This window comes from Geospiza fortis, unplaced genomic scaffold (genome assembly GCF_000277835.1).
Source record: "Geospiza fortis unplaced genomic scaffold, GeoFor_1.0 scaffold221, whole genome shotgun sequence".
Taxonomy (NCBI): Eukaryota; Metazoa; Chordata; class Aves; order Passeriformes; family Thraupidae; genus Geospiza; species Geospiza fortis.
The window spans coordinates 1,501,968-1,513,917 of record NW_005054395.1 but is presented as its reverse complement, the minus strand read 5'-3'; the positions used below and the strand labels follow the sequence as shown (position 1 = coordinate 1,513,917).

At 40.2% G+C, this 11,950-nt stretch overlaps 1 protein-coding gene across 1 annotated transcript in view; it reads right to left on the bottom strand.

Annotated features, from left to right (window-relative positions):
• Window positions 1–6: 6 nt before the first annotated feature.
• Window positions 7–11,950, bottom strand: part of DGKE (diacylglycerol kinase epsilon) — a 13,494-nt gene continuing 1,550 nt past the window's right edge. Inside the window, exons 2-12 of the mRNA XM_014308934.2 lie at window positions 11,602–11,943; window positions 9,867–10,026; window positions 9,268–9,387; window positions 8,209–8,352; window positions 6,337–6,494; window positions 5,995–6,046; window positions 5,733–5,846; window positions 5,168–5,239; window positions 4,530–4,657; window positions 3,517–3,628; window positions 7–3,100 (exon numbers count right to left, since the gene is read on the bottom strand). Coding sequence (XP_014164409.1) covers window positions 2,942–3,100; window positions 3,517–3,628; window positions 4,530–4,657; window positions 5,168–5,239; window positions 5,733–5,846; window positions 5,995–6,046; window positions 6,337–6,494; window positions 8,209–8,352; window positions 9,268–9,387; window positions 9,867–10,026; window positions 11,602–11,943 — 1,561 coding nt within the window. The 3' untranslated portion in view covers window positions 7–2,941. The remainder of the gene's footprint in view (window positions 3,101–3,516; window positions 3,629–4,529; window positions 4,658–5,167; window positions 5,240–5,732; window positions 5,847–5,994; window positions 6,047–6,336; window positions 6,495–8,208; window positions 8,353–9,267; window positions 9,388–9,866; window positions 10,027–11,601; window positions 11,944–11,950) is intronic.

Genomic DNA, 11,950 nt, shown 5'->3' with positions numbered 1-11,950 from the left:
CTGGGGCCAAACTGGGCTAAAAACTAGAAACTGGGGGCTAAAACTGGAAACAGCTCCATCAAAGTCATTCCAAACAGGCTTTAACCCAATTTGCAACACACCAGAAAAGAGGAAACATTGAAACCAAAGAACAGCTGGAAACAGCAAGGCTTCCCACAGACTCCAGGGCTGACTCTGTTTTACAAGACCTTTTTCTGCCATAAAAATGGTGACAGCTACAGAGTTACCATGGACACTGCAGCCTTACAGAATGTTCTCTAAACCATAAGTACAATTTCACAAGAGGCTTCCCCACAGCTACCAGGGCCACATTTGCTGCCATCACTTACAGTCCATTGGTGAGACACAAACTTCACCTCCAAAACCAAGACCACTTAGCAGGGGTTTTCCCAAACAAGCACCCAGTTAGATGCTACTTTCACTTTGTTTCTCCAGCAGTGGATTTACCCTTCCCAGAGGATTTCACAGGTTGGACTGGACTCATGGCAAGCTGCAGTGGGAGGGAGCACAAACAGCCCCACTGGGGCACAGGTGGAAGAGCCCATTCACCTGTGGGAACACAGGGACACTTCCAACCTTGGCATTAATTATTTTTTTTCTACATGTCAGGAGTCAAAAGAGTGAAGTTTTTCAACAGTTCAAGGTTATTGGGCTATAAACCAATATTTTTCAAATTGATTATTCAAACCAATTTGAATAATCTGATCAACTTCAGGGAAGTCTAAACTGCATTATGTACAGTTTAAAGTAGCCAGTGGTGTCATTTCAAACACTGCTTTTCAGAGCACACACCCTGCTTTTCCACAGATTCCTCATTTGTTTGTAAACAACTTACATAAGAACTACAGCATAAAACTTAAATACTTTTAGGGTGCTGATGGTTACAAGTCATTAAAAAATAATAACTGGTAAGATTTTTGAAGCTAATACAAAAAAACCTCAAGGTAATGCATTCATCTAGCATAGCATACTTAGGGTATTTTAAACACTTTTTACATATATTTTACTATTATTTTTCATCTATATTTACATACAGTAAAATAATTAAAGTTATGCATATAAGGCTAATGAATATGGAATTTACAAATGGCTTCTGCTTTACAGTTCATTACACTCTAATCACATTTTCAGACTGCTATAAATTCACTGAGAATCAGTAGTATTGAAGTTCTAGTACATACACTTTCTACAAGGAATACCATCAAGTTAAAAATGCTTTCCAAAGAGGATTACAGTTGAAGGTTTTAAAAATACTGACTTTGCCAAGTTTCAATAAATTATTTTAAAATATAAATAGATCATTCACTGTTAATGCAAACATCATTTTACAGGTTTTTGAAAAATGGTTTCATTTTAAAAAACCTAGAAACACAGCCTACTTTACCCAATGGTCTCATTTTCAGTCAGCATAAAGAAAAAAAATTCAGAACTGGGGGATCATGACAAAAGCAGCAACATTCAAAGTTCAGACCAAAGCTCTCACCTTCTTATAATCTTGGCTTACACAGGATAAATTCTCTTCCTACTTGGAAGAGCACCTTCAGTAACAAACTGAATTTATTCAGTGAGATATTTTAAACCTCAACTCAGTTCTCACCTGCTGTAGGCTTAAAATTCTTACAACAAAAAGAACAGGAATAAGATCTTTTACTTTTGTTAACCATGAAGATGTTTTCACCTGAGAAGCTTTTAACCTGAGAAGCTTCAGACATGCCTGACAGTCCCTGTGTACACTTGTAGGTTTTCTAAACCTCCATGACCAGCATCATCCACTCATCTTTTTCTCCACTTTATATCCATAAGGGAAAAGAGGGTAACCAACAAGGTATCTCTTACCACCTAAGAGTCAGTCAGAAAACAAATGCTTCCATGCTCTTTTTCCACAATCAAATCCTACAAATGAATGCCACCTCTGCAAACTTAGCTCTCAACCTCCAGACTTACAATTGAAAGTTAACAGACTGACTTACTACTGATCATTCTCAGGTAATTGTGAGCCACGTTCTTCAACAAGTTTTTAAAAAATACCTCATATTTGTCAATCATCACAATTTCTTTAAAACCCTTCTCTCTAAACAGCTAAAAAATGATGCTCCTTTGTCCAAGTTTTCCTCCAAAAAGCCTGCCCAAAAACTATGATGTTGCTATTTACAAAAACTAGAATTAGTCTCTCACTGAACTGAAGCAAAGTCAAGTCACAGGATCATTCAGTGCAATTCATGGTACAAGCATTTTGAATTGTATGTTTGGGACTCAAGACCTTAGGGTACTCTTTGGCTTACAAAGCCACTGAAAAAAGACATTTCCTAAATAACATTTCCAGAAACCTTTGGTCCAAAAGCAATTTTCTTGCTGAGTACCTTCCCCAGAGCTCCCAGATCCTCTACTCTCCCAGTGAAGCTTACCAGAAATGCACTGCATGAGCAGGTGCACAGAGTTACTGCTCTTGCTCCCAAGCAGAGATGGCAGCCAGGAGCAGGCTGCTGTTAGAACATCAACCCACATTCTGCTTGGTCTGGGTTTCTGCTCTGGGGCAGGTGGAAGCAGGTCAAACCCCCAGCTGTTCCCCTTTCCAAGGGTATGAAACATCTGTTTGAAACACTGTGCTGTGTATGTGCAGGGACCTGATTGTACAGCAAGGAAGGGCTGCAGCATCCATCCCTTTCCAGCCATGAGAGGAACACACCCCAGATGGAAAGGCTGGAGGGCATCCCCACCAAGCTAAAAGCAAACCAGTTGTGGTAATTCAGCTGTGAAAGTTTCCATGAGTGCAGAAGCATGGCTTTTCCTCAGCTGTAGTTCATTCACAAGTATGAACCTTAGTTGATAAACCTCAGTCCAGATCAGACATCGGTGTTCTAACGAGCTGAAGTTTCTCGCTGCCACACGTGAAATTCCACAAAATCTCCAGGTCCTGATCCAGCTGCTCCCCGCCCTGGTGTCACTCTGACAGGCTGGAGGCATCATCATCATCTGTCTGCTCCCCAGAGTGGTACAACATCAGAGCATGGGTCTTGTGAGTGATGGTGACAGTGCAGGGCCCCTGTGCCCAGGGCTCCCCATCCACCTGCATCGGCATCTTGGAGCTCTTCAGGATCAGCTGGTACCAAACAACAACACAGCCACAGCAATCAAAACAGCTGCCACCAACACAGCAACACAGCCACAGCAATCAAAACAGCTGCCACCAACACAGCAACACAACCACAGCAGTTCAAAGAGCTGCCACCAACACAGCAACACAACCACAGCAGTTCAAAGGGGCTGAAATCACCTTTTACCACTGCAATACACATTCACAGCCTGGTCAGGGAGAAACTGTGAGTGGCACTCACAGGCCACCAACCACAGCAACAGAGGTCTGTGTATTATGACATAATAAATTTTTAAGCAAGAGAAATATCCATCTCAACTGCAAACTGCAACCTCAGATCTGATTGAAGCAGTTGAGTGCTTGAGATTCTGTACTGTGTATTAAAAAAAATTTAAGAGAACAGGTGCCTAAGCAGCACTTACCCTCACTGTGTGTGCCTGCCCTAGGCGAACAGGATTGGCCAGTTTCACCTGGATCTGGGCACAGTGGAAAGAACCATGAACACCAACAACCTCCAGAAGTCCATCATCATGTCTATGAAATAAAAACATGAGACTTCTTTCAGTGATGCTGATGAGCTCCAGCACATATGCCCAAATATTATGTCCTCTTATTGCTGTTCCCAGAGAGAAGACAAATGTTGAGCTACCAACACATTTATGTTTTTGTGCTGGAGAACAAATCCCACTGAGCAGCAAAGAAAGCCATCAAACAGCTATGGAGCAATTCACCAGCCAGCACACCTGAGCTGGCCTCTGGAAATCATGGATGTATGACTTTCCAAGGCTTTTTGTGCACATTTAAGGCTCACAGTGGATTTCTCTTCCATAAACTTGTACAATTTTCTGTCTTTTTACTCAGATATTCATCAAAAGGAAAATCTTTTAATGGCTTAATTTTTTAGATCTGGGTAAAGGACCTTGCCCAAGTATTTTTTAGAAATTCAGGACTGTAAGCCTTGTAACAAAACTATGGGTACATTTATATAGATGAAGAAGGAAGTCACAACAGGGAATAATTAATGTTTGAAATTATTTTTCTCTTTGGTATTGCTCCCAACATGTGAGTCAAAATTTTGGACATGTTTTGTTTTTACTTTCCATTTTAACCTCTAATGAGATGTGGTATTTTAGATTCTGAAATGGATCGATCTTCTACTTTTTGAAAGCTCACTTTATTGTTAATAGCCTCTCCAATGATTCTGCTGTCTGTCATGCCAGACATTTTGAGATAGTCTTAAAACCTCCTTGATGAATAGGATGCCTTTTCTCCAAGTCTCCAATTCAAGGAAAATAAACAAATGTGAGATAGCCTGTCCCAAGGAACCCTTCCAGCCTGCAGACAAGCCTGGCTACTACAGCACAGTCTGCTGAGGGTATTCCTTACACTGCAAGAACTGTTAAAGGAAAAAACAAGGAAAAAATGCCCTCTGTACCTTGCCAAAGGATAAGGTTCATCCCCCATTCCTTCCCAGAGCCTGCAGCCACCTCCCCAGTATCCAATATTCAGCACAATGATGCCTTCCAAATTGGGCAACTCAATCCTCTCACCGTCCAACTCTAGCTTTAAAAGACAAGCAGAAGTTAATTACTGTGGACCAAACCCAGTACTTCAACAGAACTTATCCACTTTATGCATTTAATAGGTTTCCACTTAGAGAAAAATTGGCCCTGCACCAAGAAAATGTGTTTTCTTTCCATATTAAAAAAAAAATCCTTAAGAAATCAGATAGTAAATTTCTATTAGCAGAGAAAAGAAAAAAGGAACTCTCACTTATGTAAGCCTCTAGTGTGATGGCAAACTACAGCTGAATATCAGTGCTTGCACTCATCAAACTGAGTCAAGGCCAGGAAAAAAGTCAGGAATTTGCAGTAAGCCCAAAGACATGAATTCCATGAAGTAAGCTGCAGCCAGCAAAGGGAACACAAAAATACTCCAAGGCCATAGCCACCCTCACACAAATAGCATTAAATGCAAATATGGTAAAGAACAAAGCTTCTCTCCTTTTCTTTCACAAGATAAATTTTTACACTTCACTGACTGTTCAGAGAATAAGCAAGTTAAAAAACTTACCTCAACCTTTTTGTTAAGATCTTTACATTCTTGTACTAAGCAGTCTTTGGTTCCATAAAAAAAATAAACGGCCTACAAAAACAAACAAACAAACAAACCAGGGAGAAAAGAAAATATTGTTAGTAAAAGGTAATACATAGGAAGAGTATTTGAAATATTTATGCATAGTTATGGTTGTGCAAACCTTATCTAAAACACACACATAATATATTTGCACATCCTTGAACTAAACCTTCCTCATGAGATGAGCTACAACTTGCATAAGAAACTAGATTTCCACTTGAAAAGCGAATAAGCACTTAAGTCATGAAGTTTCAAAGCAAATGAGAAATTCTGAGCAAAACCTGAGCAAACACCAAATTTCGTAAGCAAGTAGAGGCAAGGCAGAACACTCATGAGTGGGCTTGCCATCATGTTTTATCCATGGAATCCCCTTCCCTAAGAAAAGTGAATTCAAACTCTTAAAACAGCTAGAAGGATGTAGTGGTAAAGGAATGTGAACCTAAAAATAACCTGAAGTCAAATCAACAACTCCAAGGAGGAAACGTCCCTTTAGCAAACACACCTTATTGATGATTCTGCTGGAAAACAGAGAGGGAGTTTTCTCACGATGGGCATGGAAATTCAAAGCCATAAGAGCATCAGGTCCTACAGAGAAGTAGTTGTTCATTGTGAATACCTGTAAGACAGAACTTCCAATTATGCCTTGTTAAAAATCATTATTAGGGTTTAAAATTCAGAGTGTTTAATGGGAAGTTGATAACAACAACAAAAAATGACAAACACACAGTATTTAATAGAATTCATATTATACTTGCAAACAATACCTTTGGTTTCCTTAAGTTGTAGTAGCCTTTGTTTGTTACTTGAACCTTCCATCTGAAAAACAACAGTTGGTACTTAGACTTGAGACAGACAGCCCTCAGTATCAAAGCTGTAGTTAGGAATCTCTTATCTATACTGGGATTAAGGCAAAACACTCAAATTTAGTTAAATTATGAAAGAGTTAAGCCCTGTAGAACAACTAAAAGACTAAATTCAGACCTCAGTTAGGTTGTAGCTCCTTCTGGCAATACTTGTGTTTATGTAAAGAAACTGCTGCAATGGACTCTCAGTAGAGCTACAGCAGTGTTTGGTTCTGTACATTTTGTCTTTTCACTGTTCCTTACCTGTCTAGTTTGATTCCATCTGCCTCCATGACATTTCGTAAGATCTGCTCTACAGGGACTTCTCCAGCATAACCTGCACCCCAGCCCAGTGTATTAGACAGGTCATTCCCTGTTCCCAGAGGTAAAACTGCCACTTGTGGAATATATCGTTCTTGCCCCTAGGACACAAAACCACTGCAGATTAGCTCCTGCTTCAGCACTCATTGTCTCCCTTCCATCCCCAATGCTCAGATTAGATCAATTCACCTTCCCAGCAGCCTGTAACACAGAGCAGAGCTCTGGGGCTGGCAGAGCAGGTGGCACATTGAGCTACTTACCCAGACATAAGGTAAAGGAAGGAAATGTTAAACCATTGTGAGAAGGAAAGAGATACAAACACAATATGGGAATAACACATTCTGAATACTGAGCAGAGTATTCCTTCCCAGGAATGATGCTTTGGATCTGGGAAGTGACATGAACACTGAAAGATGTAACACACGTGGCTGTGAACTGCAACAAGACTCCAAAATGCTCCTACAAGACTGAGGTTAGGTCTAAACAACAGATGCACAAAGTACCAGTGTTCAACCACACACAGAAACACAGACACTCAAAGGAGCACAGTCAGTGTCTCAGTTTCAGACTGTCACCCACAGATGGAGCAGGTGAAGATCAGCTCTGCAGAGCACAGTGACAGGAGCTGCTCAGAACAGCCCCCTTAGCAAAGGGCTTGGCTCTCCTGACCACAGAAGGGTGAACAATTATTTCAGCTGTACTATGGCCTTTGCAATTCAGCTGTGAAAAGCACTTGTAGTAAACTGGCACTTTGGTTACTGTTTTATCCAGAAAGGTTATCAGCCAGGTATCAACCTGTATTTGAGAGTCAAGATAAATGAAGGGAGCAAATAACCTACTGTTGATAAGAAAAAGGTTTTGCTGATAAATCTCTACAGTTTACCTAATACCAATGACTCAATTTGAACAGGACAAAGAAAAACCCAGATTTCATCAACTATATGAGCACTGAGGGACAATTTATCAAGTGCCCAGGACCACACAACCACATATTCATTAACCTTAATAGTTACTTTATTTCTACTTTATCAGCACACAATAATTCTCAAAGAGGTTGTTGGACTATGCATGAAGTTGTAATAATGGCCTTCAGCTACAACATTTTATGTATTAACAAGAAAGCTCCAGTAAAAAACTTTGATATAAAAACTTTCTTTCAGCACTAGAGAAAAAGTTTATTAGGTAAAGCACTAAAGCTTATTAAAATTATTTTCCATCCTTAATTTTCTCAGGAGTTCTTAGGAGCATCCCATATATGAGAATATCTTCCATTTCAAATCCTCAATAAACAGAGTTTGTTTTTTCCTCCTCTACTTGCAGCTAACAGGCAAGGCTGCAGACAGACAGACTCTTCAGAACATATGACAAGAAGCAGACGCAAATGGCACTGGCAACATAACCAGAATAGCTGGCAGAATGATGAGGTTATTATAAAAGATTGAGTGTGCTGGGAGAAGGGAGCAGTCAGAGCACAATAGCCAATATCAGCAATATCACTTATGACAACATAAATCTGTTCAGACAAAGAGGAAATAACAACGCAGAAAATATCCAGCAGCTTGTTCTCTCCTTGCTTTGCAGAAAAGAATTATTATCAATATAATTTAAAATCTATAGTGTTCATGTTTTCCCTGAACTACAAGGAATAATAAGATGCATTTCCCACACCCTTTCCCAACATGAATAAACAATTATGCAAATATTCCTCTGTAAGCCTATTCAGGAAGATGAAGGCAATAAATGCAGGTAAGAGATGAGAGGTAGAACTTTGGCAACATCAAAACTCATTTCACCTTTTAATTTAAAACACAATACCTTTATCTTCATTTCATCAATTGCATCCAGGACCCAACCCACTGTGCCATCCCCACCACAGACCAGAACCCTGACAGCATTGCAAGGCAGCCAAGTGCAGAGCTGGAGAGCTTTAGCAGGTGCAATTTTGCTGAGATCAAAAACCTAGAAAAAGGAAAATAACGAATTCTGTAAGTTCACAGAACAGGACTTGGGATTTGCCTCGCAGATAAACAACTTCAAGAAGTTAACTCTAATGCAAAACAAAGATTCTCCATTTGCAAAATTACATTAGCAAACGAGTTATCTTGACTTTCATGAGCAGGATTTGTTTCCCAAATTCACAACAGAGCACCAGCTGCCTCCCTAGGATTTAATGGCATTGATAAACTGAGCTGACAGAACCCTTGGAAAAGTCTGTATCTAGAAGCATGAAGATGAATTCTGTAAAGATGAAAGACTTCAGATAAAAGTAACTTTAAAATACTCAGCACACAAAGAGGTTTATTCTTTAAAGCCTTATTGGGATGCATTTGAAACAAAAACACAGTGATTTCTCTTGGGCTGTATTTTACAGCTGGGTTTTGAACTTCAAAGGAAGAGTATTAAGGTGCAGCCAGGAAATCCAAGAACAACTGCCTGCCTTACGTAACATCCTGAGCCATCCCAGGGGATTTTAAGGGGAAAGGAAATCCACAAAGCAAAACTGTCAAGGCTGACATTTCCACACATAAAGTGAGGATTCAAATACAGGTTTCCTATAAAGAAGATTTAAATGGTTCATTTTCTAAAAAGGGTACACTGTTTCAAAAGTCAGATACTTCTGACTGAATTACTGCATGTATTACCATAAGCAAAAAAAATGGACTGGTATTAGAATTATAACAAACTTGGGCCTGGGAGAAGCCTCTGCACATTTTGTTGCTCTCTGTGAAGCTGTTCCTTGCTAAAAGAACAAACTGCATGAATTTGTTTCCTTTACTGATCTTCCACATGATCCTATTGCCATTGTGTAAAATAGAGGATATCTATTCTGATCTAAACCTTGGTTTTGTTATGGTGGCTTTGCACTGTAAATACCTGAACAGGGTTCAGCAGCATTTTAAATTCTCCTAGAAATATTTCACCCATGTTGTTTCCACTGCGAGTATTGGCCAGCACCATTACTGGCATCCAGTGTTTACTGCAGTAAGGGACCACCTGCAAAAGGTAAAATCCAGTCAGTCACACAAATACTGCACGTTTGAAAACGTTTACAGCCTTGCTCCGAGTCCTATCCCCTGCAAGGGCTGAAATGAGAAAGTTATCAGTTAGTGTGAAGTAGACAAAACACAAATACTTCTGACACATCAAGGCTGAAGATTCTGCAGTGCTCAGGACAATGAATACTACAATGCTATGAACAAAGCAGTAAAAAACTCACAAAAATTTAAGGAAGTAAGGTAGACAAATCTCAGTATTTGGGAATTTAAAAAATCCACATCTGCTTATGTTTCAACCACGTTAGTAAAATGACAAACACCTCTGAATTAACACAGCAAGTACTTAACAGATCTTGAAACATATACCTGACAGTTGCTACTGTCACAATGTATTGAGTTCAAATTTCAAGGGCTGTCTGTGGGTTTATTTGGTTGTTTTTTTGTATATTCTAAACCCAAGAAGCAGCAGGCCATTACCTTTTCATAGTTGGTTCTTTTCTCTTTACGCATCTGGTTGATGGCAGACAAATAGTAGGGTGGAATAATTAAGTCTTTGAATTCTCCAAATGTACAATCCTCAGTCCTCAAACAATCCACCATGCATTCATCATGCACAGTGTACTGACACCACACACACCTGAAAAAAGACCAAAACACATGAAAACAATCTTCATACAGGCACATTGATTTTGCTCATTTATTTTAGACTTCTGTCAAAACATTTATGTCTACATGCACCATTTTAAGTAATATTTTCATTCCCTGGAAGCTTATGTATTGGCTATAGAAAATTACATGTGCTTGCAGGTCTAGGAAAGCATTTGAATTCTGCTGGAAAAAAAATCCAACAGTTTTGAATTAATTCAGTTCTTTTTAATTAAAAAAATAGGTGCTATAAATATGTTCCTGTTTGTAATATTAATAATTACACTGAAAGCCTGTAAAAGAACCTCAACCCCTGTCCATCTTAGAGAGCACAGATAAAATACTGGAGCTCAATTCAATACAGTGAGACAAGTAATGAATGAATGCATTCCTTAAGATTGATAATACCCCTTCAAACCTGAAACCTAAAAGGTTACATAGAACTGTACAAGGCTGATGGGATTTAGTTATGCAAAACTGCTTTGCTTTATGACCTATTCTAAAAGCTGTCCTGAAAAACAAGACTAGAACAAGAGGAAATACTGCAATATCCACTTCCAGCCTCTGCAAAATGTTAATCCTCATTTACTACATCCAAAGCCTTGATTTAAGCAGCTGGGAAAGCTATTTTTGGAGTCCTCCTAACTAATCCAACACACAACTAGAACATCAATGACACTTGGCCTATGCTCTCACTCTCTTTTCCTCTTCTTCCTTCCTTTCCCATTTACCTCCAAATTCCTGCCCTTCCCTCTCCTACACACACTCTCAAGGTTTTGTCTCTGATAATGTGCTCTTTTTCTCTGTAATTCTGCTTACTTCCCAAGCAGTTTGACAGTATCACATGGAAGCAAAGCAAAAGCTGGCAGAATCTAGGCTGAAAAGATCCTCTGAGTAGGCTGAAGTAACACACCAGGGCACCTGTCATTGCATTTTGGCACTGACAACTTTGCAAGCAACCTAACTAATGACAGTGCAAGTCCATTTAATGGCTCATTGTATTTTTAAAACACTCTTAACACAATCTTTATCAATATATTGCAGTAGCTTATAATACTCCTCTTTAGCTTTTTTGAGCATCCTTAAAAACGAAGCTGAAACCTCTACAGAACATTGTTTGCTCTATTTACACTGAGCAAATGCCAATTTTGAGATGCACACTTTGGTTCTCTGAACTATGACCCATGCCAGTCAAACTGCTCAGGTTATCTATCCACTGTACAACCAACAAATTTATTAGAAACTTCCTAATATCATCCCCTAAAACACAAACTCCCTTGAACACTGAGAGTCTCTTGTATGTAATTATACAGCAGCCTGCACATCATGCTGGAGTAATGCAATTAAGAGAACAAGTGGACATGAGATGCAATGCCACACTCTTAATCTATGACTCACAACCATCTATTTTAATTTTAGGTTCTTTGAAGCTGTTTTTTTTTTAACAGTATCTTATCTGACTACTGCAGAATCTCTTTTGGGGTGTGGTCTCCCAACAACCCTGTAGAAAACACAACACTGCCATGGCACTGCAGTGCTCCTACACTGTCACACTGCCTTGCAGTACCTGTAGTCGCAGAGCTTGGGCTGCGTGCCGCACTGTTGTTTACAGACCATGCAGCAGCTGCAGAGAGGGACATTGCCCCTGATCCAGTGGTGTGGCATGGAGCTGGGGGCTCCGGCGGTGCCCCTCATCATGATCTCCTTGCAGAGGAAGCGCCGGTCCGCCTTCTTCAGGCAGGGCTCGCAGACGCGCAGCCCGCAGCAGCTGCAGAAGGCGCCGCGCAGGATGTGCTGGGCGCACACGCAGCAGTACGAGGGCGACCCGAACAGGTCCGTGTAGTGCCAGTCGTGCTTGCTCTTGCGGAAGATGTCCCGGATCAGCAGCTGCCGCCGGGACCGCCGGACGCTGGCCC